The sequence below is a fragment of the Populus alba genome, chromosome 15 (assembly GCF_005239225.2).
Source record: "Populus alba chromosome 15, ASM523922v2, whole genome shotgun sequence".
NCBI classification, from domain to species: Eukaryota; Viridiplantae; Streptophyta; class Magnoliopsida; order Malpighiales; family Salicaceae; genus Populus; species Populus alba.
In genome coordinates this window covers 4,451,984-4,477,309 of record NC_133298.1, presented here as the reverse complement: position 1 = coordinate 4,477,309, position 25,326 = coordinate 4,451,984, and the positions used below count along the sequence as shown (strand labels likewise).

At 33.9% G+C, this 25,326-nt stretch overlaps 4 protein-coding genes across 9 annotated transcripts; 1 reads left to right on the top strand and 3 right to left on the bottom strand.

Annotated features, from left to right (window-relative positions):
- The first annotated feature begins 415 nt into the window (after positions 1-415).
- LOC118056431 (uncharacterized) lies at positions 416-3,224 on the top strand. 2 transcript variants are annotated; one of them, XM_035068645.2, is made up of 7 exons: positions 416-571; positions 1,203-1,407; positions 1,530-1,670; positions 2,101-2,209; positions 2,341-2,402; positions 2,503-2,606; positions 2,735-3,224. In XM_035068645.2, the coding sequence occupies exons 2-7, from the start codon at positions 1,315-1,317 to the stop codon at positions 2,838-2,840; spliced, it is 615 nt and encodes a 204-aa protein (XP_034924536.1). In that variant the 5' UTR covers positions 416-571; positions 1,203-1,314; the 3' UTR covers positions 2,841-3,224. The 2 variants fall into 2 exon arrangements, with proteins under 2 accessions (XP_034924536.1, XP_034924535.1); XM_035068644.2 differs by having other exon boundaries at positions 2,696-3,224.
- A 574-nt stretch (positions 3,225-3,798) lies between these two features.
- LOC118056430 (uncharacterized) lies at positions 3,799-5,510 on the bottom strand. The gene is made up of 3 exons (XM_035068643.2): positions 5,192-5,510; positions 4,816-5,038; positions 3,799-4,090 (listed from the first exon to the last, which is right to left on the bottom strand). The coding sequence occupies exons 1-3, from the start codon at positions 5,348-5,350 to the stop codon at positions 4,032-4,034; spliced, it is 441 nt and encodes a 146-aa protein (XP_034924534.1). The 5' UTR covers positions 5,351-5,510; the 3' UTR covers positions 3,799-4,031.
- A 1,060-nt stretch (positions 5,511-6,570) lies between these two features.
- Positions 6,571-12,397, bottom strand: LOC118056429 (uncharacterized). Of its 5 annotated transcripts, none has more exons than XM_035068640.2 (7): positions 11,842-12,397; positions 10,506-10,631; positions 10,308-10,403; positions 9,930-10,076; positions 8,337-8,832; positions 6,968-7,996; positions 6,571-6,886 (listed from the first exon to the last, which is right to left on the bottom strand). In XM_035068640.2, exons 1-7 carry the CDS (start codon positions 11,923-11,925, stop codon positions 6,786-6,788), a joined length of 2,079 nt encoding a protein of 692 aa, XP_034924531.1. In that variant the 5' UTR covers positions 11,926-12,397; the 3' UTR covers positions 6,571-6,785. The 5 variants fall into 5 exon arrangements, with proteins under 5 accessions (XP_034924531.1, XP_034924533.1, XP_034924530.1 ...); XM_035068642.2 differs by having other exon boundaries at positions 6,972-7,996; positions 11,842-12,394; XM_035068639.2 differs by having other exon boundaries at positions 6,571-7,996; positions 11,842-12,385.
- A 9,551-nt stretch (positions 12,398-21,948) lies between these two features.
- LOC118056428 (membrane steroid-binding protein 1) lies at positions 21,949-24,169 on the bottom strand. The gene is made up of 2 exons (XM_035068638.2): positions 23,775-24,169; positions 21,949-22,498 (listed from the first exon to the last, which is right to left on the bottom strand). The coding sequence occupies exons 1-2, from the start codon at positions 24,080-24,082 to the stop codon at positions 22,159-22,161; spliced, it is 648 nt and encodes a 215-aa protein (XP_034924529.1). The 5' UTR covers positions 24,083-24,169; the 3' UTR covers positions 21,949-22,158.
- Between the last annotated feature and the right edge of the window lie 1,157 nt (positions 24,170-25,326).

Genomic DNA, 25,326 nt, shown 5'->3' with positions numbered 1-25,326 from the left:
TTATTAAATTCAACTAAAGTAAAGAGTTTAATATGATAAAATTTATAAAGTAACATTAATATTTTTTTAAAAAAAATATAACAAAAAATATATTCAAATTCTAGATCACTTAAGAAAAATTTCATTAATGTCAGTTAGTATGTGTTTAGTAATGTGATTGCGGTTGCTTTTTAAAATACTTTTTACTCAAAAAAGTATATATCAATGATATTTTTTTATTTTTAAAAATTATTTTTGAGATCAGCACATCAAAAAAAATCTTAAAATATTAAAAATATATTAATTTAAAATAAAAAAATAATTTTTTTTTAACTATTTTTCAAACGAAGTGACAACTACAACTTATTAAACATAATTTTTATCGATTTTGATGATCCCTTCTTTAAAACCATCCAAACATAACCTAAGATTATTGAATATATAAATAAATAAATAAATTAGCTAACAAAATATAAAATAAAAAAGAGTGATAGAAGCTCTGAAATCACATGTAGATTTGAGCAGGAGAAGAGCAGAGCATCAGCAACTACTACTCTTTATTATTATTCTCTCTTTCAATTGTCACCAAACTGTAAGACTCCTTACTCTTACATGCATGTGCCTTTGATTTTTTCCGTAACATATTTTATTTAAAAGAAAATGTTTTGCTTTTTTTTTTTTGTCAAGTTTTTATGATTTTCAATGCTAAAAAGCAACTGGGTTTCTCTCAATTTTCAAGCTTGTGCTCAATTTTGATTTTGGGTCACTTTTACTTTGATGGTTTTTGAGATGGGAACTTGAGATTTACATGTGATTCAGTTTCTTATTAGTGTTTTCAAATCCAGATCGTGATTTTAATCTATCTTTCTGGTTTTTGAAGATGGAAGTTAAGATTTTTAGTTATGTAGTAAAAAGAAACGGTAATGTGATTCGATTTGATTGGATTGCCACTTTTTGTGACAATTGCAATGATGGCATGTGCAGAGATTAGGGAAGTTTTAGTTGCCAATATGAGCAAATGGAGAGTGGTTAGTCGAAAGGTTAATTGCCTGCCGAATTCAGTGTTTGTTAACAGTGATGTTTGATTATGCGTTCAATAACTCTTAGTGGTGTTAGAAACCTAAATCAAATTATTAGTGAATATACAGAGGGATACGGTATGTGGGTAAAGTAGATTGAGTTGGAATTCTCTGTAATGTGGATTGTTTCTCATTGTATTTCAGGATTGTTAATCAACGATCAGGAGAGGAATCAATTTAGAATTGTGAAGTTTGTTCCTTATGAGACTTGAATGTTAGAAGGAACAACTGATTGATAAGATTAGACAACACAGAGATGTTCTCGTTGTTTTATGGCCTTTGGAAGTATATGTTCAGTAAGACAGAGCTTCATGTGCTCATTCTTGGGATCGACAAGGCTGGGAAGACGGTAATGCTTTTCTTTTGCCTTGATAGTTGAATCCATCATAAGCTTTACATAATTGCTCCCTTCATTTATCTATAGTTGCCAGAGAGTTCACTTATTGTCAAGTTTTGTTTGTGAATTGGTAGACATTGCTGGAGAAACTGAAGTCAGTGTACTCAAACTTGGAAGGCCTCCCTCCTGATCGAATTGTTCCAACTGTTGGACTTAATATTGGTCGTATTGAAGTGGAAAATTCAAAACTGTTGTTTTGGGATCTAGGAGGTCAGGTATGTAAAGTTGATAAAAAATTATCAACTTTCTGAAACTGTCTAAAATCTACACAGGTTGGGTTTTCTTTTGGTTGACAAGGCTTGAGTGTTTTTTACATCGTTGTGGTTGTGCCAATTCCATTGCAATGGAGGCACTCTGCTGAACAACAGTCTTTGAATCAGATTTTAAATCCTCGGTCTTATGTATCATAAAAATACTCCATGTTATATATTATGTCATGATTATTGTTGTTAATTAAAAGAAAATTATGCATAAGCTCTGTCTACATGTTACTACAACTTTTATGTGAGAAACAGGCTATACATAACGTGAGATTTCAATTAGAAGAGTGATTATATTATTTGGTTTTTGGTTTTATATGATGTGTTACACTGTATATGCAACATGCTCAATGTTTGAGGTATCTCTACACATTTCTCTTGCCAGCCTGGTCTTCGCTCAATTTGGGAAAAATATTATGAAGAGGCACATGCTTTGATTTATGTAATTGATGCTGCTTGCCCATCCCGTTTTGAAGATGCAAAATCTGAGTTGGGTAAGTGACATTCTATGGTTAAATTGGGGGGAAATGCGCTGATGTATTATATGGCCACAGTTTTAATCGTAATGAAGAGCTTACTATTGGTAATAGAATGATGCACTAAAACCTTGAACATGTCTTAACAGAAAAAGTTCTTAGGCATGATGACTTGCAGGGAGCCCCTCTTTTGATACTAGCAAACAAGCAGGTATGACCTACTGTGCCTCTACTGTCATATTGCTAGCTGATCTTGCATATAATTAAGCAAAATGTAAGTTTTTGTTTCTTAGACATAAATTTTATGGCAGGATCTTCCTGATTCTGTATCGGCAGATGAGCTTGATCAATATCTAGACCTTAAGAAGTTGGATGAAAGGGTTTACATGTTTGAAGCTGTTTCAGCATATGATGGGTAAGTACATGCTAGAACTTTAGGTTCATTTCTGCGTGAACAATAGAGGCTCAGAAAATAATGTGTTGAAATCTGATAACCAATCTCAGCATCCAAACACCACATCACAGATTGATATTTGATTGCAGTATGGGGATCAAAGAAAGTGTAGACTGGCTCGTGGAGGTAATGGAACGAAGCAAGAGAACTGAGATGTTAAGAGCTCGTGCAGGTGTAACAGGCCCTGGTGCTTAGAGACTTGTGTCCGATGTAGTTGTTTGCCCTGTGTTTTGTAGCAGCTGTAAATAAACAGGGATTAACTTTGAGTCTACATGAAGAAGTCAATCCATTTTTCAACCTCCCCTCCCCTGCCGCAGCACACAGCCTTCTCATTTATGCTCAGTATACTATACTTCTACTCTTGTACTGCAATGGAGCAAGTCAGAGGAGGGAGAACACTCCATACCTGCTGGAGTGACCAAGGTTGCTGGCGTAACATGTTACTACATTTTCCACTTGAAATGTTTTTACTACCAAATTTTAAAATTGCTGAGGTGCATTAATTTCTCATTCAATGATATTAGAGGAGTTCAAGATATCATTTGCTCTATTTATCAAAGAATTCTATTTGTTGTTTCATCAGTTGAGACCCACAGGATGTTTTTAAGAGATGCAAATTTATAGAATGTGTGCCTAGTTGCCTAGTTCTATTCAATCTTAAGGAGTTTCTCTTGTTTTTTCATGATGGGAGTAAGATGAAGCTTACAAGAGATGCGAGATTCTTTCTTTGTTTTATTTTCCTATTTTTATTTTATATTTATAATGAAATCAGCCATTAATCAATGAGGAAAGTCTAGCATTACACAGTGAGCTGTCAAAAAGTAATGGCTCTCATGAGTAGCATGTTAAGAAGTTCCACGGTTCTGCTCGACACTTAGCCAAGGTAACCTCGACAGATTTTGTTTCGCTATTTTGTTTGAGCAAAATAAATGCTAAGAATTGAGTTCAAGAAAATCAGCGGCACTAAAATATGGATTTCGAAAAACAAAAGCTAATATCGGTCGTGGGTTGAAGAAGGGAAGGCTGTCCCACAAGGCACTAGCCATGGTTTTTGCACGCACGATATTCCCATTTTCCCTGTCCAGATTAATCCAGGCAGGATGGCTGAGTACACCGGAGGGATCTTATATTCAGAAAACGGTAACCTCAAGAATGTCTTGGAATGCTGAAAAATTATGTATTGGAATTCAGATACAAGGTTACATTCAGCTATCAGACATCCAGAGTTTCATCCTGATAGAAAAGACCTGAGATGAATAAGCAATGAAGGATACCAATCCACATCCTCAGCTGGTTTTCTTTCATGCAAATTTGCAGAGTTAACCAAAATAGCGTCTTGCTTCAACTTGGCGAGTCTGCAAATGGACACGTATGCTTGCGTGCCGATTAGTTTGGAACAGCGTGACCTGCAGGTCTGACTCTTCCCTTCACCAACGGTTGCGGTTCTAAGAGGAACGAAAGACAAAAGGAGGAAGAATAAATGTCAAGTTTGTGCAGCGGAATAGTTATATGAAGATGAACAAATATCTTGAAGATAGAACAACCATACAATAAGTTCCAAAAGGAAAGGCAAAAGAACAGAAGAAGTATCAACAAAATCAGCAGGACAACTATTTACCAAAAAATCAGCAGACAGACTCATTCAGCCAGGGGGGGGGGGTACGTAATATAATTCAGGAATAATAATTTTCTTCAAAACAACCATAAAGATAAATACAGCCACTCATTTTCAGAGTCACAATTACCCCAAATCAGCCACATCAAACTAATTAGCCAAAATCCTAGCTACTGCTCGTCAGCTCAGCTAGGCTGGTAACGAATTCTCAAGAGCCAAAAAAAGAACCCAGCAGCAATTTCAACTTACTCTTAGACTTCCTTTCCTTGTCTATTTTGAATTATATTGATTACAATTCAGTCTATTATAAAAAACAAAAGATCATTGTTTTTTAAGTTCACACTTATGTATGACAAAAAAAAAAGAGAGGAAAAGGCTGCTATTAGATCGAATTTTGAAATCAATGAATGGCAAAAGTTGGGATCATGGGATGATAACCCCAGGACTAAAAAGAAACCATAAAACAGCAACATGTTGCCTTTCATGTTGTATTAACTTAACTGGATAATACATGAGCAAACCATAAAACAGCAACATGTTTTTATATTAACTTACTGGATATTAATGCCTTGGGTCTTGTCTTGAACAAAATCTTATGCCTGATAATCCCAATAACATCCAACTCAACCTTAGACGACGGTAAGTCACCCTTGTTGTTGTCATCACTCTGATCCACATCCATAAAGCGTTTAACTTTCTTCAAAACCAACAATGGCTTCTTCAAGGTCACTTTAGACCCTGTCAACTCATGATACCCAACAGTGAAAGTATAGCTTTCCTGCACCAAAACAACAAAAACTCGCATCATAAAATCACTTACTCAAAACTGTTAGATTCTTGCAAAAAAAAAAAAAACCAGATAAGAAAATCACTTGCAGAATCAAAAGAAAGTAAAAAGACAAACTTTTCTGAAATGTTTTTTAATGTGAACCTGAGAAGAAGAGGAAAGTCTGCAAAGTTGACCAATTTGGAGGTTTTGGAGGTGGGTTTGAAAAAAAGAAGGGTTAAGTTCAACTGTGCCTTGTAATTCAACTACTACCCATTCTCGACAATTCTCTGCTCCACAGCTGCACTTCACTTGGATTTGCATTTTCTTGTTTTTTGCTTTTAGTTTGGGTTCTTTCTCGCTGTGAGAAATTTCATCAAACAAATTGTGGACAACAAAAAGAAATCGGGTTTATACCAGCAACGAATTGGCGGCAAGTTGGATGGGTTTTGGCGGTTCCTTTTCTTTTCATTTATTCAAGGTTTTATATTTTTAAACACATTTAAGTACCTCAGTAGTATTTTCGGATCAACTTAAGTACACACAATAATAAAATTTACTTTTCCAACCCTTTCATAAATAGATCATTTGATTATTGTTTCAGAAAAAAAAAAAAACAGAGACAACGAAAATAAATACATGTACTTATTATTATGAAATTCACTCCAAAAATATTTCAAAAAAGATTTATTTTATATTTCTATTATTATTTATCTAACTAAATACGTTTTTGATGTTTATGTTTTAAAATATTAACTAAAAACAACCTACAAAATTACTAAAAATAAATTCTCACCTCCATTCAAGAGTAATTATGCAATTTTAATTTTATGTACACCACTCATGTTTTTTTTGAAAAAATGAGTATTCAAGCTTATTTTATTAAGTGTTGATCAACCTTGCACAAAACAAAAGGAGCCCATCGTTTTCAATTTTCATTACTTTTTTTTTTTTTCTCTCTCACAATACAAATAACAAAAATGTATAGGGCAACTAGAAATCGAAAAGAAAAATAAAATAAAAACATAGTTAAAAAAAAAAATTATCACTGATTTCTTTAACTATCTAATGGAAAAGAACATCTATCTAAAAACATAAAAAATAAATTTTAACAAAAAAAAAAATTAAAATCTGAGAGAACACCGCGTTCCTATGAGAAGTTTAAATTTACTGAATGTGGAGTTCTCCAATGCTTCTGAGGACTTATATTCATGGCTGTTATTTCAACATGGACTTCCGTAGACTGTAGTCAACGTACCCTTTATCTTTGTTTCCAGGAAAGGCAGCAACTGCAACATGGATTATTGGAAACATGTCTGGACCTCCTCTTTTGGTTTTTGAACATTGGCTCAGATTGCTAGCGAGCTCTCATGCTTATTTCAAAAATGCACGCAAACTACTTCGACATTAGGACAGGTTTAGAGTTAAGTTAATCATACCCAAAGGATTGTAAGAACAGACTTCGAGTTTTTGTGGTAACGTGGCCAACCACGCAAGTACTTCTGCATGTGAAACACCATTTGGTGGCTAAGAACTAAGATGGATTACAAGCAACAACAATCCCAAAGAGGGTAACTAAACTTGAAAATTTCTAACAGTTACAGCAGTTACTGAGTTAAAGTTTGATTACAACTACATTAGTACAAGAGTGAATTGGTACAACTAACAAGAGAACTTTGGATGATCTTGTTCTGAAAATTATAATCACATCCAGAAAAGTTTTCCGATCTGTACAATTGAATCAAAACAAGAGGACTGCTTATCTTCGACGTTTATTGCTTCTTTCTTCGCTATGCTGCCGTCGACTGGGTCCAGCTGAGTATCCTAAATTAACATGTTTAGCGTGCGGCAATGCAGGCCCTGCCAAAGCTGCTTGATTAAATGAAGGCTTCTCTGAAGTGCCAAATTGCTGGCATAAAAATTCAGCTTGGCAAAACTCACCTACTTTTGGCAAGGTGAAGCCACTACCCTGTTGTTGTTGCAAAGAGCCAGCTTGCTGCGGAAGGCACTCCTGAACCACATCAAAGTCCAGTGGAATGGCACCTGTGAGAGTTTTTATTGCAAATTCGATGCAGGGGTCTGACCACACATCCGCAAAAGGCGAGTTGAGAGGAGATACTGGCTTCTCGTCAGCCTTGTTGCTAGTTTCAACCCCTCTAGCATGTTCTGGAATAAACAGATTTCCATTATTCCCAATGTCTTCCTTCCCAGCACGCTCATCCAAAGCAGCCATGCCCAAAAATTCATTATTGCTTGAACCTGATGACACTTTAATGCTATCAGAATCAACAGGTGCGTCAGTGAGAGTTTTTATTGCAAAGGCAATGCATGGATCTTGCCATAACTCCTCAAGTGGCAGGTCGAAAGGCAGTCCTGGCTTCTCACCACTATTATTGGCAGTTTCAATCTTTCGACCATGTTCTGCAGAATCGAGTTTACCAGGAGATGAAACAACAGCACATTCATGCTTCTTGTCCCGCTCCTTTCCTGATCCTGCCTTTCCAGCATGCTCCATATCCACAATACCATGCTTGCTTTCATTTGACTCCACTGGCATTTCTGTGCTTTTGGAGGTGTCAAATGCATTCTTTGTATTCAGCTCAGTGTCAAGCTCACCACAGGAAGCCTGCTCACTTGTACTAGCAATTATCTCATTACCTGGTTCAACTGCAGCTCGACGAACTCGAGTTATTGTCTTCAGTTCTGGTGTTGGAGCTAGTGGAATGCCAGCAAGACGCTTTGAGGCCCGACGAGGAAGGTTGATATCATTTTTATTCTTGGATTTTCTTAATCCAGCCCTTTGAATTTCCTTTCTTGTCTCCCGAACTTCCAATAATAGTTTATCCTCTGGAACACCACGTGAAGGATCTTCAACAAATGAAGCCCTAACAAAATCACACTTCTCTTCTGTTTGGTTGGAACCCTTATCCTCAGGAAATTCTGAGCTGCTTGATTCAGTTCCTACTCCACCTGCATCATTAAGAAAACTCATACTGATCACAAGGTCTTAGTATGCAGATTCAGAGTAATAACCCCCAGAAATTCACCCAACAAAACCCCACTCAGGAATCCTGTAGAAATTGCACATCCTCCAGCAAGTTGTCAAGTTACACATCCAACTCCTTTTATAAATAACTATCAAATACTCAAAAGTAGAACTATTTTCCCAACCTCATCCCTTCCATCTTCTTACACTCACCTCTTTATAGAAAGAAGCAATGAGAAAAGAAGCAAGAAGGGTAAAAAATATAGTAAGAAAGCAACTACACACAAATTTTTCTTGGCAAGGATAGGAAATTTATGAACATACACTGGATAGGAGTATGCTTGGAGACAGCTGTGCATTCTCCTGTAGAGGATGAAGCAAGTATCTGTTTGTCCTTGGAAATTTCACACGACTTCAAGCTCTGGTCACTTATAATTGAACTTGGAGTTCTGTCAACTGCCAATCGTTGTTTCTTAGTTGCAGACACACACTGATTAGAAGTATGCTCAGAGACAGCTGTGTATTCTCCTGCAGAGGCCAAGTTGAGTGTCTGTTCATCTTTAGCTATTTCGCATGACTTCAAGCTATGTTCACTTGTAATTGAACTTTGCGTTCTGTTGACTTCCAACTTTTGTTTCTTGGCTACTGACTCATACTGATCAGAAGTATGTTCAGAGACAATTATGCACTCTCCTGTAGAGGCCGAATTGAGTATCTGTTCATGTTTTGCAATTTCACATGCCTTCCAGCTCTGGTCACCTGTAACTGGACTTGGTGTTTCATTGACTTCCAAATCTTGTTTCTTGGCTACAGCTGGTGACTACAAGAGAAAAAGAAAATGTACTAAAAAAAGTTAACAAATTGAAGATTACCAAATTTAATCCAATCAATAGTTTCAATTGGCACTCCAATTAAGGAACACCAGAAAATAAAGTTAGACAATCATCAATGTTGCTAAAAGCACTCATCAGTGCAAGATGTCATGCACAACAAAGTAGCTTGTGCCTTAGTGTCAGTTTCAGAAGTAAGGACATACAAAGTGGATCTGTTCAAACATGATTAGAAAGCAGAAGCACAAAACTACTCGCAGACCATCACTTTTCAAAAGAATACTCAAATTTCTTAGGCAAGAAATGGTGCTTAAGTGGTAACTAAATGCCTCAACCTTGAAAATCTGAGACCACACTGAAATCTTCCTCTTGCTAAGCAGATAAATTGATCATGTGATGAGTGGAAGATTGGGATTACCTGAAAGCTAATACACTTTGACACTACAGAAGCACAACAGCTTTTTAGACGCAAGAAAAGGTGGATAAATTAAAAATAAGGTTGTTTTCTGTTTTAATGCTGCTATTTAGACATACACACATGCATATGAAGGGGATAGAGCTACTTGAACAAGCAGTTAGACTCCAAAAGAGTACTCTACTGTCGGAGGCAAAAGGTTGGTGCTACTAGATTTCTTGACTCCATCTTATAAAGGAAAATGGGGAAGGGTAAGGCATTTTTAATTCCAATCAACTATTTACACGTTGAAAGAAAGATAGCAGAGCTAGATGAGATTGCCTAACCCACATGCCAAAAGAGCATTCCAATTTTGGAGACAAGTAACGGTGGTTAAATAAGTGTCAAGATGAGTAAATAAACAACACTTTTTTTTACCAATAAAAGCGTCTCATTATGTGTATTTTCATTATCCTGGTTGGTCGCAGATTGGACATTTTGACAAATCTCAGATGGACAGGCCATCCTAGGACTGAACTGACCAAAAGAGAGATTGACCAAACTAACCAAAAAAAAATCAATTACTACGTAAATCTATATAAGGAAACAGTTGGAGGGTGCAATTAAAGAAAATATCTGATTAACCAAATATATAAAGATGTGAGAATCGAAGCTAGTTATTGATGCACCCACACAGGTTTTATCATCTTTCAACTCTACAACATAGTTGTCTTTGCGGTTTCGCTTGAACGCCAGCTTTCCTACCACACCACTTTCAATGTAGCGATGTGCTTCCTTCATGGAGCGGAAAACACATCCACTTACAGGGTCAGTGTAAAACTGCAGAAAATAAGGTTAAGTTAAATACTATATGAATCCCTAGAGGCTGAGCTATATTAGCAACTCATTAACTTTAGAGCATGAGTAGCATACAAATTGAAGTTAACATGACAAACAAGTATTTCTGGAAACAAGATTTGAGAGAATTGTGGATATGGGATGATGTTCATATTAGGGACTAAGGAGCTCATGAGGAAGTTTTGCCATAAGAGGAAGTACAGGGTTCCATACCGGGTCTCTTCTGGTTCTGCCACCTTTCTTTGTTACTTTGATTTCCTTGGTCCATCCCAGAGGTAACCCTTCTGGTACAGTCTTCTCGATTACAACCTAGATTGCTTGATCATTAAAAGCTTTTTCCAATAAATTGATAATATAACCAAGAAAAAAAGAACAAAAAAATGCCCAAAAGAGCAGCATGCTTCCTCAGACCTTGTTTGAGGACCACTGGTCATTGCTTCCTTCCTTTTCTTCAGATTTAGGATGGCTTAGATTGAGATAGCGAGATACCTCAATCTTGGAGTTGAATCTGATTCCACCCGTGGGAGGAAAATAAAACTGCAATAAATATAATGATTTAAGATAAGATTTTCAGCTGAAAGATGATTTAAAGTTGTTACTTCATGTAACATCTTTTTATTGCTGCATTCTTACTTTAAGCAACTTTCAACTGATAATCAAAGACAAGCAGAATCGTATCTTGAAAGACATGGTCATGCCTCCATTAAATAAGAGTCGAGTAAAGCTTGCATAAGAAAACTATGCCAAGTGGCACTAGTTAACAAATAAAAAGCCATTACAATTTAAGATGTTGTAACCCAAAGACTTTTAGCATTACTCTAGAGAATACCCTTTCATTTCAACAAGGAATAGCAAATATTGGGGGGCTAAGCAAAGCAATAGCAAGTCTTTAGCACTGGATCCAGGAATCATTTTGGTGGCTTCACATACTCCATACTTTTGAATAATTTGATACAATCAAATAAACATCTTCTGTATAACCGAACAATTAAAATGTGCAAACTTATCTTATTCATTGTAAATGGCTTTCCAAAATCATTAAAAAAGAAAGAAGAAAGAAAGAAACCCTAATGCAGCCATGAATTATATATTCTTTCTATTTTCCAGCTTCCACTCAAGGGAGCAAAAGCAAAACGAAGCCATGGAAATTGCTATTGGTCCAAGGCCCTATCTAATAGAATCAACAACTATTTACTTTCTGGAAAGTTCAAAATTCATTTTCATGTCACAACATGAAAATAAATTTACTGTAATGCTTCATGGTATCAAAATCCAACAAAACAAAAGAACTTCACTTCGCTGAATCTGTTCTTCATCTCACTTAACACAGCTCAAGTTTGAATCTTTCATTCACAAATTTACAAACCAATTTCTAGACGCACAGCAAATGGGCATGCATCTCATCATATCCAAACTTCAACTCAAACTTTCCATTCCTACACAGTACTGGGCATTACCGATTACCGCATCAACTAAAAATTAACTTGCCTTAACAAAAATTAAAAAGAAAAAAAAACATAAATTCACTTCTATTACTTCTACACAAAGTTCACCAACAAAATCCAAAAACCCTAAAGATCCAAAAACAAAGGACAGCAAAACCAAAAGGGTCATTTCTTCATCAACAACAAAGCAAAGATCTTAACTTTACCCTGAGCTACATATCTAAAACAGAAAAAAGCCAACACAGAAAGACCAAATCTTGAGTTAACAAAAGACTAGATAAAATTAAACAGTTACCAATTACCTTATCTTTTTTACCACTATCTCTCACTTTAACTTCTACCCTCCAGCCTTCTGGCAACCAGTCATCGGATTTAGGATCCCCCATCTCGTCCACCGTTGTCTTTTCCCGGCAGTGATCACCGGCAACTGAAAAAACCACAACCACCACCCTTTTTCTTGTACTAAATAAATAACTGCTTTGTTTTTCTGAGAGTCAAGGGTCTTGAGAAGAAGGAAGATATGGGAAAATTCAGGACAAAATGAGTGTGTGCAGGATCCCACGTGTTGCCAAACTGCTAGTGTTCTTATTTGACCATACAACATAAGCATGAAACTTGTCCCTCCCATCACAGTATTAGTATTTGTTTTGTCTACTGTCCTCGGTATCTTAACCAGTCTTGATGTGTTACATTAGGTAACTCACCAGTTTCTCACATTTACATCTCGGACCAATTGAAAAGAAACTTAGCTATAAAAGAAATTTTTATTTAGTTAATGGTGTATTCTTTTTTGTTTTATTATCTATTTTATCCTGTTTCTGAGAAATGAAAATGGAAAAAAGAAGAAAAAAATCGCCAAAGACGAACTTACCAAATCATCCATGATGGTTTATGCTAACCAAATGATTATTTGATTTATTTTGAAACTATAAACATTAATTAATTGATTTTGATTAACTATAAAGGATTTTAAGCTATAATTACTCTGGTAGTGTGTGATTTTTATGGATTGCTTTACATGCTGAGTGTGGACTTTTGTTTTTCTTCTACTATTGCTCATCTGATTAAGATTCTGGAATATGATGCTTCTTGCAACGTTGTACGACTCTATGGTCTTCTTGGATTTGTTTGTTGGAAGTATTACCGTTAATCTTATCCATTACCTTGTCTTTTTTATGGTTTTAAAACTTGATTTTTGTCTCTATTATTGATTAAGATGTTTGATTCGAGTTGATTTAAAAAATTTTATTTTTTTTAACTCAAAATGATATCTAAATCTCTATTAAGTCCGTCCGAGTTTTAAGACAATTTTTTGAACAGATGATCAAACACCCTGCAGGAATCTAGTTTCGGCTAGCAATCAAGCTTACCACTAGCAAGACTTCAAGATGGTGTTGAAGACTTTCACATGATCCTTTAGCCTTGTTGAGTTGAGATATTTAGGGTTTTGGATAAACTCAATATGAGCTTTATTAACGGGCCTCGAGTAATTAAATTCGGGCCTGAAAATGTGCTTCAGGCCTTTTGGTATTTACCTACATGTTATTTTGGGCCTGCGGGCTTGAGGTTAGGGGACGGACAGCTTTTTAAGTGAGAGAGGATTGTAACAAAGCTTAGCTACTACTTCCATAATTTATCACCATGATCATAGCACTGTAAAAGGCAAAATTGATAAACCCGGCTTGTCACCCGATATGGCTCAGAATTTGGGTTATAAGTTACGATATTTTAATTTAAATTAGCTTTGGGTTAATTAAAATGATATTATTTTATTAAAAATTAAAACAACATCATTTTAAAAATAATATTTTTTAAAAAAGTTAAGTCAAAATTTAATTGAGTCACCAAGATTATAAATTGACTCTCCGGGTTAAATTAAATTAATTTTAAATTGATTTTAAATTTTTTTAATTCAAATCAAAGGTCAAGCTGGTCGAGTTTAGAATTCACCCATCAAATTATGTTGGGTTTAATAATTATGGTGAAAGTATAATGAAAGATGTGTTTCTAAAATTATCCAAAAATAAAATGTAATTTTAATTTTCAATGAAAAAAAAACACAATTTCACTTTGCAAATGACCAAAATTTCCATACAAATACAATAGTTAAGGAATTGATATGACTTAAGAATAAGGTTTTCAAATGAAGGGTTTAAAACAAGATTAAAAAAAAGGATCTATCTTAATTATTAAAAAATAAATTGATTACAACTTTTTTAGCTCAAGATTTGTGTAAGTGGATTGAATAAGACATAAATTTAACCTTTGATGGCATGAATCATAAGAGGAATTATTTCAGAAAAGGATTATTAGCAATATATACCACATCCTTTCCTCTTGATTGCCTTGTTTGTTGAAGAGTTGTGAACAAAATGTTGTTGCCATGCCATGAACACCAAGGCTTAGGTATAATGAATTGTAAAATGAGTCTTGTGATAAAAAAAGTTTTTTTAATTGCATGCTTCTATTTTTTAAAAGTTTTTTTATTTAAAAGTATTAAATTGATAATTTTAGGTGATTTTTTATGGTTTTAAATTGTTGATATAAAAAAATTATTAAAAAAAAATAATATTTTTAATTAAAAAATACTTTTCATCATATTACCAAAATACACGTTAAGAAACAATTTGATATTATAATAATTTTTACTTTTTACTGACTATAAAAAAAAACTATTGGTTAGTCAAATAGTTTGTTTTTATAATAGATTTCATATATAATTATATTTAAAATTCTCATATTATAAAAACTAAAATAACTTATTTTTTCTTCATAAAAACCTATTTTTCATTTATTATTCATGCAAAAACTCATATTATAACAACTTTAATTAAATATAAATTTTTAAATCTATTTTTATCAAATCATAACTTGAAATATTTTTCTTAAACTGTTATTTTATTTAATCAGAAGCAAAAACAAGCAAGTATTATCCTGGCTATTTAGCACTACCGAAAGTTAAATTTTATTATTTTCAAATGGGATAAAATTAAAGCTCCACCCGGTCCCCCACCAGTACACCTGCATTCTCTTGCAATGCCTCCAGAAAGTGCATCACATCAAACAGCTAATTAAGGCAATTAAATTAAGTGATTACTATACAGAATTAGCATTTTTTAATAATATATATATGGAAAAGTCAAAATAATATTTCGTAACTGTGCATTTTTTTCAATTAAATTAAGCTTGTGATGATATCACTAAAGCCATGGGCTATGTGAACTTGGACACAAATGTATTTTATAAAAAATAAATCATGAAAAAGAAGAAGATGTCTGTCTCATTTGATTGTTCCCGTACACCTTCTTGATTTATTATAAGAACTCCATAATTTTCTTTTCATCATATTCTCCAATAAAAACAAAAGCCCTCTTCTCCATGGATCAAAACATTGTGCTAAATTCATGATATTTGATGCAATAGGCAACTGGGGCAATTTGGATTCTAGGGTTGAAGATAAAATGCTGTTCTTGGAAGTTTGTGGATGAGCATATTTGATTATTTTTCCAATGCATAATGGGCCCTTGTGTAGCTAGCTCCAATGTAAAAAATATGAAAAAAAAAAGAAAAGAAGAAGAAGAAGAAGTGAGGATGCACAAGTGAGTTATTTGTGTACATGAACTGTGGGCAGGAGGCCAGGAATAGTGGCTGTCAGCATTTGAAAAAACAAAACAATTCAGGAGTTGTTCATGATCCAGAGAATCTTGCTGCAAAGGAACATCATTATTTAACTTGCTATTGACAAACAGTTCAATACAAAATCAATAATTCTGGACAAAACAGAATTATCTACTTCAACTGCATCATTCTAGTGGTATAAAAAACAGTCCTGCAAATGTTTTAACATAAGAAAAAAAAGAAGAAAAAGGATAGAAATATGTTTAATTGAAGAAATAAATAAAATAAAAATGATAGTTTTAAAGTGAATTTATGTCTTCTAAACTAAAAAAACATAAATATATTTTCTTTGCCTCAATTGTTTCTGTGTTTTGTGTATCGAGACAATAATACAACGCTGCCCAAATTAGTACTCGCAGAAAAAAAAAAAACTTTAATTCAGCAATCTTCAAAACTGGATGTATAGGGAAAATATGTATAGATAGATTATTCAACAAAAATATTTTAAAAACACTATATATATTTCAACAAATGGAAACAGATTGGGATTTTGTTGATCCGATCATCAGTTGTGGAGTGGGTTTGGTCCCCAGGGAACAAGCCTGCGCGAGACGGTGTGAAGTGCCTTGATGTTGTTAGTGCTGGATTCCGAAGCCTTAAAAATGGAAGAAAGGGCTTGTAGAAACATTGAAGAATGTTTGGTTTTCGACCCTTGTTCTGTTTCTCCACTGCTACTAGATCTTTTGGTATCGCGGCAAGTGGTGCCATGAACGAGCACCAGGAACCCTAGCAGGAAAATAAGGAACAGCTGAGGATTTCTATTCCTCATGATGAAAACGGTGGGGATATAGAATTAGAGACCAGAGAGGTTGATAGATAGGAAAATGGATTTTAGAGCAGAGGGAATATGGTAGGTTTGCTGTCTGTACTTCTAATGTTGAGGGCAGATCTTGCTTGTCTGTAAGATTACAGGTAACAAGTAATTTTCGAATGACGTTGAATTTGCGAAAAATTATTATAATATCTAAAATAATTCAAAATAAAACTCTCTGGAATTGACAGGTGGGCCTGCTACAGGTTTTAATAATTATGTTTGGAAGAATACTTTCACATAAGTAGTACGTTATAGTTTTCTGAAAAGAAGTCTACAACCTTTCCTGAATATAAATTCCTTAATACAAAGCATTTCTCCGTAAGGAGGCTGACTACGTACGGATCGCAGATGCCACTAGAATTTAACCCTCCACGCCACAGGTTTCTTATTACAGATAGCATAATCTCTTGCAGTAGAATGTTTTTGTTAAGGAAAAGAATAGAACATGCATTCTGTAGCTGTCTTTCAAAAAGGCAAAGTATGCAATGCTGCCAAATTACATTGCCTGATCCCCACGGAGACTAGAAAACAGTAAAGTTGGTGGACCGGCTTTCCTGTTTATTAAACTGATAAATCCAAGTTGACTCTATCAGCGTGCAGGCTTCGCCAATTTAATTATTCAAGGCAAATATGACGTCTGGATCGATGGATATAGCTAGCTACAGATTAAATGATGTTAGGGTGTTGCTATTGAGCGTGAAATAAGCATAAAAGATAGCATAAAAACTGATCGACGCCTTAAATATTTTCAAAATTTGAGCTTAGTGACAGGTTTGTAATTAGGTTGGGCTCATCAAGCATGAAGCATAACTTGGAATCTTGAAGAGGCTGGAGGATGGCTGAGGGAGTTGGTGGGCACCAGCTATACATAGGATAGGGTTCTGCAGGAAAAATAATGAAATAACCAATCTCTAGACTGAAGATGATGCAGAGAGAACAGTGCATGACACATGAATTAATCTATAATAATGTCGGTCTACTTTTGATAAGAAAACTCAGCGCATAACCAGCCTGGTTTCAGCTAAAATTCTTGTCAAGAATTGAGCTCCATCCATTAATTATAATGCTTCTCCCTCTCGCCCTCTTTTTTATCTTAGAACTGCTTCCTTATCAACCAATACTAAATCTTTTTCACAGATGATTTTAATGACACACCTTCTATATATATCGATGTCGATTTGGTGTATTCAAGAGAATAAATAAAATCCTCTTGAATGGTGGTCTCAACGTTTGGATTTAAGAAGTCGAGAGAGAGAGAGAGAGAGAGAGAGAGAATTTCCTTGATCACCAAGCATACATCTTAATTAGGGTTTGTAATAATCCATCTTGTTAACTGTGTACTCACTGCCTTGAGCTTTCCTTATATATGTTCTTGAAAGGGAATTTATTAGAATTAAACAACTCCTCAATTGTGCTCAACTAGCTAGTCAAGTTAATTTTAACACAGTTCGATATGAAGATCTAAAATCCTTCTGTTCTATGCTCTGTTAGCCATCCATGTGATCAATTTCAATATATTTTCAGTCAGACATTTAGAAAAGTTTCTTTCTATATAGCAAGCACATTTGACCGTCATCCTATACCAACAATAAATAGGGTCTAGGAAGTGCAATGTTCATAGCTAAGAATATATAGGTTAAGGCCTTTTATATATAGAACATGGGCACGGCTGTGGTTACATCCACGTTTCCAAACGCTGGTACACAATCACAGCCACGTACGCGTTCCAAACAGGGCTGTAAAAAGAAGTAGACTTGTATGGACGCATGATCTTACAGGTTAAAGACACAGGGATAAGAAGAGAAGAAAAAAGGTTGGAATCTTCCATCTATAAAGTCAGCTGTCAACCCCAGCCTAGTGTTTGTAGTTTTTCTTGTCTTCAGTGTCCCTACTGGCTGCACGGTCCTCTCAGTAATCAATGCTTTGATCACTGGCTTCCTCTTCATTATATAACACAGCTTATTTGCTAGGTAATTTTCTTCAAGGATTTCGAGATAACTAAAAATAATTGACCATACAGCGGCTAACTTTGACTGGATTCCATGGTCATTTGAAGCTATGATGCACAGCTCACATGTCACAATTATACAGTCGAGTGGGACTATACTACTGCAACACACTCACGAGGAGCAAAAATGAGCTTACATTTTCCTTAAAAGCTTAACTACTACACAAACTAAGCATGGTAATTAATACATGGTGTGCTCTTACAACTCAATCTAACTTCGGTTCCTGGGAAGAATGAAAGAACTACAGAGAGGGAGGCCATCTTTCATTCTTTCCAGGAACCAAGTGGATTTTCTGTCTCCAAAGCAGTATATTTCAAGGACTTCTCATGGAAACAGATAATTACAAAAACCGACAAATCCAATCAATTGTGAAGTGGATTAGGTCCACCTGGGACAAGCTTATGAGATGCAGCATACAACTTCTTGACCTTGTCGTCTTCATTGAATTTCACAGTGTGAGCAATATTAGCCGGCGGGCGCCGGGGGAGTGGGAGAGAGAACTCGGTGTTAAGTTGCTGTTCTTCCTCATAGGTAGCTCGCCTGACATGCCTGCAAGCAGAAGGATGGAGTGAAGATAGCATGATTATGCTGAAAACCAGAAGTGGGAGTAAAGGGCTGTAAGCTGCTCTCATGATTTGAGTCTTGATGAGATGATGAAAAACAGGTTCTAAGAGATGGTTTTCAAGCAGAGAAACACAGGATCGATGTTTTGAGTAATTGTAGTAGGTCTGATGTCTTTATAAGGGGATCAAGCAACCTGATGGGAAGGGAGATAGGGCCAAAATTAACAATCCAATCCTATTTGAAAAACACATCTTTCTATTCCTTGGTAGCCCTACCTCATATAATTGACAGCAACAGGTGCCCTTAAAAAAGGGTTAGGAGAAAAGGCCAAGTTTTTCAAGGAGCAAAACGATTAATTATCTCAGACTGCTCAGATCCCTACCCTATGATTGATGGACTAATGAATGCAGGCTGAAAGCCCTTCCATGAACTTGTGATTTTTCCTTGTAAAATTGTCATTTTGTAGTGGCTAAACTTCGCATTTTAATCTTGGAATTATAGTGTTAAATCCAATCCGAAGGTTGAAGGTTGATCTTGAAAGACTCGGGCTAGCAAGGTGAACTTGAATTAATCAATTTTTTTAAAAAAAAAAATCATTAAAATAATAATTATTTTGATAAAAAAAATCAAAAAATTAAATATTGAATTTTATCTAGGTTAACCGAATAGATTAGGTCAAATCAACTTAATTCTTTTTTTATTTTTTTCCAATCTTGACCATTTCATACCTTGATTTGGTTAAATATCATATCAACTCAACTTTCCAGGAACTTATAACTAGGATTGAAATGAATGGCCTAAAAATTCAAGAGATGAACTCAACTGTGTAAATTTGTTGTCCATTATATTTTTCAAAACGCAAGAAATCTTCATATGACAAAAGTAGATGATGTGTCCGTAACTTCTTTCACAAGAATGTGTTTCTCAAGCTGAAATCTGATAATAAAAATCAATTTGAGGTATTAAACAAGGAATTAGTCGGCAAGGCACGAATCACAAGACGAATTAAATCTTGACATGGAATTGCAAAAGAGGGGACAGGGCATTAAATAGAGTGTACGTGTTTGATATGATAGCTCGATGATCACCTTCAAGCTGCCAGCGCAAAGAAAGCGAAATTTGCTACCTCAAGAGTCAGCCCTGTGATCCAACAGTTGCCCTGCTTTCATTGCAAAGCTCGTCACGGTGAAGAAATTTGAGAGCCCTGGGGGTCATCATCTGCAGCAGATTGAAGTTCGTCGGGTAAAACTAGTTACAGTATATAGTCATTTAAGTCGTAGGTTGTAAATTTGTTTTTTTTTTATAAAAAAAAAAATACCTTAGTATACAAGTTGTTTCAGCGTGGTTTTTATATAAAAAATTCAAAATATAAAACAAAAGACTTATGGAAATGAGATTAAGATATTTTATAATATAAAATAAGATATGTATCGGATTATATTTATTAAATTTATTTATTTAAATAAATAAATAATAAATTTACATCCTAAAAAAACCATGACTTAAAAGATAAATACAAATAAAACTGATTGAATAAACTCGCGCTATAAAAAATATTATATAAGGCCGAACACATTAACAACATAATTTAAAAAATGAATATTTTTTATTTTAAAAAAATAAACTTTATTTATATAAAAAAATAAAAAATTAGAATAATACCTTGAAAAATGAAATAGAAACATAATAACTAAAAAAACACTTATTTTAAAAAAAATGCATGTAAAAATCGTTATCTAAATCACGAGACGAATTAAACTTATAGAAAAAACTTGAAGATAATCATGAAATCAATGTTAAAAAAAAAATAATGCAGAACAATAAGATCGTATGAAACCGAATTCCCAACAAATTAAATGCTAAAAGATGAAACAAGAAAAAAAATAATTACACAAAAGGATAAAAAAAAATAAGGGTGAGAAAAAACATTAATTAGAGGGATAAGATTTTTCAATTGGAGGGTTTAATTGAATTAAAAAATAGGTTTAATAAAAGGAAAAAAAAATGAGGGTCAAACTAGAAAAAAAAAACATAAAATTTGATTGAATGATGAAATTGAAAAAAAAAAAAAAAAAATTCAACAAAAGTGTCAAGGAACAAAATTAGAAACTTAAAAAAAAAGAGGATCGAAATGAAAAACCAAACATACAAGAAATTGAAATTAAATGACTAAATTGAAATGAATAAGAACTTTTATAAATAAAAAGAGATCAAAATAAGAAATTAATATAATAAAAATTGAAATTAAAAAGTAAAAAACAGAAAAGACAATAATATAGAAAAGAAGGAAAAAAATCAAACTACCACCATCAACAATATGACCACATTCAACTATCATACATCACTCCAAACAGAAGAAGGCATAACGATGCATTTAGAAAGATGGTGAAAGGTTAGTTATGTCTATTAGGTGAAATCACACGCGTTGCTTGAATGGTGGGAACACCAACTATACCAGCTTTAAGCATTAAGAAAATTTTAAAAAAATACCAAAATACCCCCTAACCCTGACAAGTACATAAAATACCTATATGAAAGTACAAAAATATTCCTATATGTTTAATCTCATGTTTCGTCTCTCTCAAGGTTAATGATAAAATTGCACTATAAATTAAAATTCAATAACCCCAAAATATTTTTATGCAAAGTCAAAAAAGTTCGTGGTCAACAATTCTATATTTTATTGATTTTAGAAGGAAAAAAAATATTTTTATTATTAAAAAAAAACAAAAAAAAAACATCAACACCCACGTTTAAAAGGCTCAATTTTTTCGGACCAAAAGAGTATAAAGGTAATTTTACTATAACTTAACATATATTTTACTAAGAATTGAGCTACATTAAAACATGCTTAGAAAATTTTCTATTGCTGGAATTTCTTTTCGACATTGAACACAGTATATAATCAACTTACGGTTGGTTGGTGGCCAAAGGCATGGATCACAGGTTTAGCTGAATTTGCACGAGAGATGGAACTTGGAGAGGTCTAAAGTGCTACAAATGAGCCGCCGCCAACCATGGGAAGCGTTCACTTTGAACAGCCAGACTTCCAAAAAACTGTTTTCATTTCCGAAATTGAGGTTCATGTTAAGAAAAATGTAAAGGGATTGTGTAGCTGTTCATTAGTAATTCCATATCATGCATACGAGAAGCAGCGGGCATTTCCCCTTGCTTCTCTCCTCTTTCCAAGGCTTAGCTTCAAAGTTCAGCATTGCTTGGGATTTATGAAATAGACTCTGCAGGCATAAAGAGATTTTCATTTTCTTGTTCCTGTATCTTAAATAATAATACATAATCCATCAGAGTGATTGCTGACCAACTGCTACAATCATAACAACAACACAAGTTAAATTTGACACTTTATATAACCAATTTATTAGTTAACAGACTGAAAATTAAAGCAAGTTTATAATAGGAGCATCTAGACTGAGAAATGTAAGATGCTAAAACATAATATGCAGGTGGCAAGATCCACCAAAAACATGCGTTCAAACAGTAACTCTTTCTTCATTGGGGATGTTTCGCCGACTTCAAATGAGCACTTGAAGGCAACACTATTCCTCCTTGGATTCAGCGACGGCGGGGGTTTCGACATGTGCAGTAGCTGCCGGACCATCTTCGGCAGGCTTGGAAGCATCACTTTCTGTAGCCTCTGCAGCAGGTTCACTGGTGGAGGTTCCATCAGTTACTGGAACTGTATTCTTGATTGTTCCAACCTTTTCATATTTGCTCATGAACTTGTATTCCCAGTCCTGCAAGGCTTCCAATTCAAATGGACCAAGACCAGAGACATCACCGGTTAAATCTTTATCTTCAAAAGACATCTTTGCTAGAGCCCTGCTAGCATCCTTGCCAGCAAACAATGCATAAGGTCCGCCAGGTCCATAAAACATCCTGTGACAAACATGCGCAGCAAGCTTAGAAGTTTCTGCACAAAATTTGTGTAGAGAATGTACATTGAAAGAAAAGTTAAACTATAAGAGTATCCTGATACACAGAATTCATGGTCTCATACAAGATTAACATCCAGCCCTCATCTGAAAAGATTTTAATTCACAGTCATTGTTAACATCCACTGCATATCATTACAAGTCACTGAAAAAAAAAGTGGCAAACAGATCCTTTAGGTCTTGTACCTCCAAGGAGTCAGGTCATCTGATTATAAAATGCATGATGTAATTGTACTTATAGTTTTCATTTAAGGGATAAGAAGATTTGCTGAAATCATGTCTAAAAAGGGTCCTAGTCATTGTTTGTTCATCACATACAACAACAATTAAGGTACACCAACGCTGAAGATGAGCACATTGGTACGCTTAAGATTCACAAATGTCTCATAGCAAGCACAGGGATGGACCAAAACTCACTCATCACTAACAAAGAAGCAATATGAATATAGAGCGAGGTCACAGATACACAACATAAACCTTCCTCCACAATGTTCAAGATGCTCAATATCATTAATTTAGTAGCAGCAAATGAGCTGTTAAGTCTATAATTTTGATCATATACATAGTTTTTTTATGGTTTATAGCAATCCAAGGTACAAAAGATTGTGAAAACAACTGCCGGAAAGCAAAATTTTAGTCTTTAACTTATTGTTCAGTGTCTGAATGAAGCCTCATCCATTAGTTAAATTCAAACCACACCATAAAATTGCTGATAAACATGTTAAACACAAACAAAAAGTCAAGAAAACCACATAACCTACCGAATTACCCAGATAATGCATTCAAAATCAAGTCTTTATCACAAAGGGAGAGAAAAAAGTTAGATTTACACGTCAACTTAACACTCATAATCCATTAAAAGGGATTTGAAAAATTGCAACTTTTCACTGACAAATTCACAAAAAAGTAGCACCTTTTTAGAGATTCACCGCAAGAACAATAAAAAAATAGCATCAACCACACAGGAACGAAAAAAGAGTTAGCATCAACCATCAAAACAAAGAACACCAAAAAAGTCAAACAAGGAAAAGAAGGTTGATTTCTTAGAATCAACTAAAACCTCAAACCAAAATTCCAAAAATTTACAAGCTAAAAACACCCTTTGATCCAAAAAAATACAAAACAATTCCATCAACCCATAAAAGAAAACAAACCCACAAATACTCACAGCACAGAAGCAAAAAACAACCAAAAATACCAAAAAAAGATTGAGCCTTTACCTGCTTTGAGAAACATCATAGATCTGACCCTTAATAGCCATAAGCAAAGGCTTTTTAGAGTCAGTACCATCATACTGTTTTAGTTCTTCTTCGGTGACTTCACCAAGTTGAACAGGTGGAGGTAAAGGTTGCATCTGCTCTTCATATTGTCTTGGTACATGTTGATGATGATCAGACCCACCAAAAAAACCTGATATCACATAATAAGCGGCCAATCCTAAAGCTACAACCGTAAAGAAAGTAGCTGGTGATAGTCCTGTGTATGCTGTTATGGCTTCTTTCAGTGTTTCCCATAGTTCCAAAGCCATGATTTTGCCTGTGTTTAGAGAGAAAGAGACTTCAGAGCCTTATGGGTTTGGTCTGAAATAATCAATATAAGGATTGCCATCACTTTAGGTAGACGAAAAAAAACAATTCTTTTATTTTATGGGAAAAAAGTTTTCTTTTCATATATTTTTTAAAAGTATTCATTTTTATATTTTTTTATAAGAAAAATAAAAATATATAATTTTTTTTTTTGGTTCTATTAGAGGACTAAAGATTCCATACGTCCAGGAAAGGGATTGGGGACTTTTTTTTTCCCCCCTTTAATTTGATGTCTTATACTTAGAAAATTACCTAATTGGCCTAGTTAGGTAGATCATGTCGAATTATTTTGGTTTAATTCACATCAACAGATTTTGCCTACTTTCCCTAGTCTCAATTTTTTGTTCTAATTTGTTATTTAAGTTTATTTATTTATTTTTATTTTAAATTAATTAAAATTTTTATTAAAATTACTTTTTTTAGAGTTTATAATAATTTTAATGTGTTAATATTAAAAAAAATTTTAAAAAAAATTATTTTGATATATTTTTAAATAAAAAATATTTTAAAAAATAAATATTATTTCATTAAAAAAAATTTCTAATAAATATTGATATTTAGTAGTTTACCATTGATGGTGAAACCTTCAAGTTTAGTTTCCATAGTTAAATTATAAATTGTAATTAAAAAAAATATAGCTAATTACAAATAAATTTCTTATAATTTAGTCGTTTTAATTTCTTAAAAAACATAAAAAAGGGTGAAAAGGATAATAACTAAACTACTGGAAAGGTGCCATTGGCTAATTGGTTATTGCAGACACATTGTACATGTGAGTTGAAATGTTTATTTTTATATATTTATATTAAATTGAGAGAGTTTAATTTATTAAAAAAGTATTAACTAGAAAGTTAGAATTCTCCAATTGAACTTTTGAGAATTTAATTTTTTTTATCAATTTTGAGTTTCTTACCCTTGACACTTTTTTTTCCATTTTCTTGAAATAAATTCTTAAAACATAGGAGAAATAAGCGTTTTTACCAAAACTATCACAATAAAATACACACTAGTACAACTGAAATAATAATTCTCAAATTAACATAATTTGACTAGTTGTGCAGGTGACACTTGTGCATCTCTCCCAAGCAAAAAAGAATTTCCTTTTTTCTTAGCCCATATTTTTATTTAGTCCCTTAATTTTTCTATTTAGTAAAAAATTTAGTTATATTATTATGATCAACTCATC

Bases quoted from the DNA above. Each gene is read 5' to 3' on its own strand.
- LOC118056428 (XM_035068638.2), bottom strand. From the start codon at position 24,082: ATGGCTTTGGAACTATGGGAAACACTGAAAGAAGCCATAACAGCATAC. The intron at 22,499-23,774 runs GTAAAGGCTCAA...TGTTTGTCACAG, and splicing joins TATGATGTTTCTCAAAGCAG to GATGTTTTATGGACCTGGCG.
- LOC118056429 (XM_035068639.2), bottom strand. From the start codon at position 11,925: ATGGGGGATCCTAAATCCGATGACTGGTTGCCAGAAGGCTGGAGGGTA. The intron at 10,404-10,505 runs GTCTGAGGAAGC...CAAGCAATCTAG, and splicing joins ACCAGTGGTCCTCAAACAAG to GTTGTAATCGAGAAGACTGT. The intron at 7,997-8,336 runs GTATGTTCATAA...TTAATGATGCAG, and splicing joins CAAGCATACTCCTATCCAGT to GTGGAGTAGGAACTGAATCA.
- LOC118056430 (XM_035068643.2), bottom strand. From the start codon at position 5,350: ATGCAAATCCAAGTGAAGTGCAGCTGTGGAGCAGAGAATTGTCGAGAA. The intron at 5,039-5,191 runs GTTCACATTAAA...GTTTTGGTGCAG, and splicing joins GACTTTCCTCTTCTTCTCAG to GAAAGCTATACTTTCACTGT. The intron at 4,091-4,815 runs GTAAGTTAATAT...CGTTCCTCTTAG, and splicing joins ACCCAAGGCATTAATATCCA to AACCGCAACCGTTGGTGAAG.
- LOC118056431 (XM_035068644.2), top strand. From the start codon at position 1,315: ATGTTCTCGTTGTTTTATGGCCTTTGGAAGTATATGTTCAGTAAGACA. The intron at 2,210-2,340 runs GTAAGTGACATT...ATGTCTTAACAG, and splicing joins AGATGCAAAATCTGAGTTGG to AAAAAGTTCTTAGGCATGAT. The intron at 2,403-2,502 runs GTATGACCTACT...ATTTTATGGCAG, and splicing joins TGATACTAGCAAACAAGCAG to GATCTTCCTGATTCTGTATC.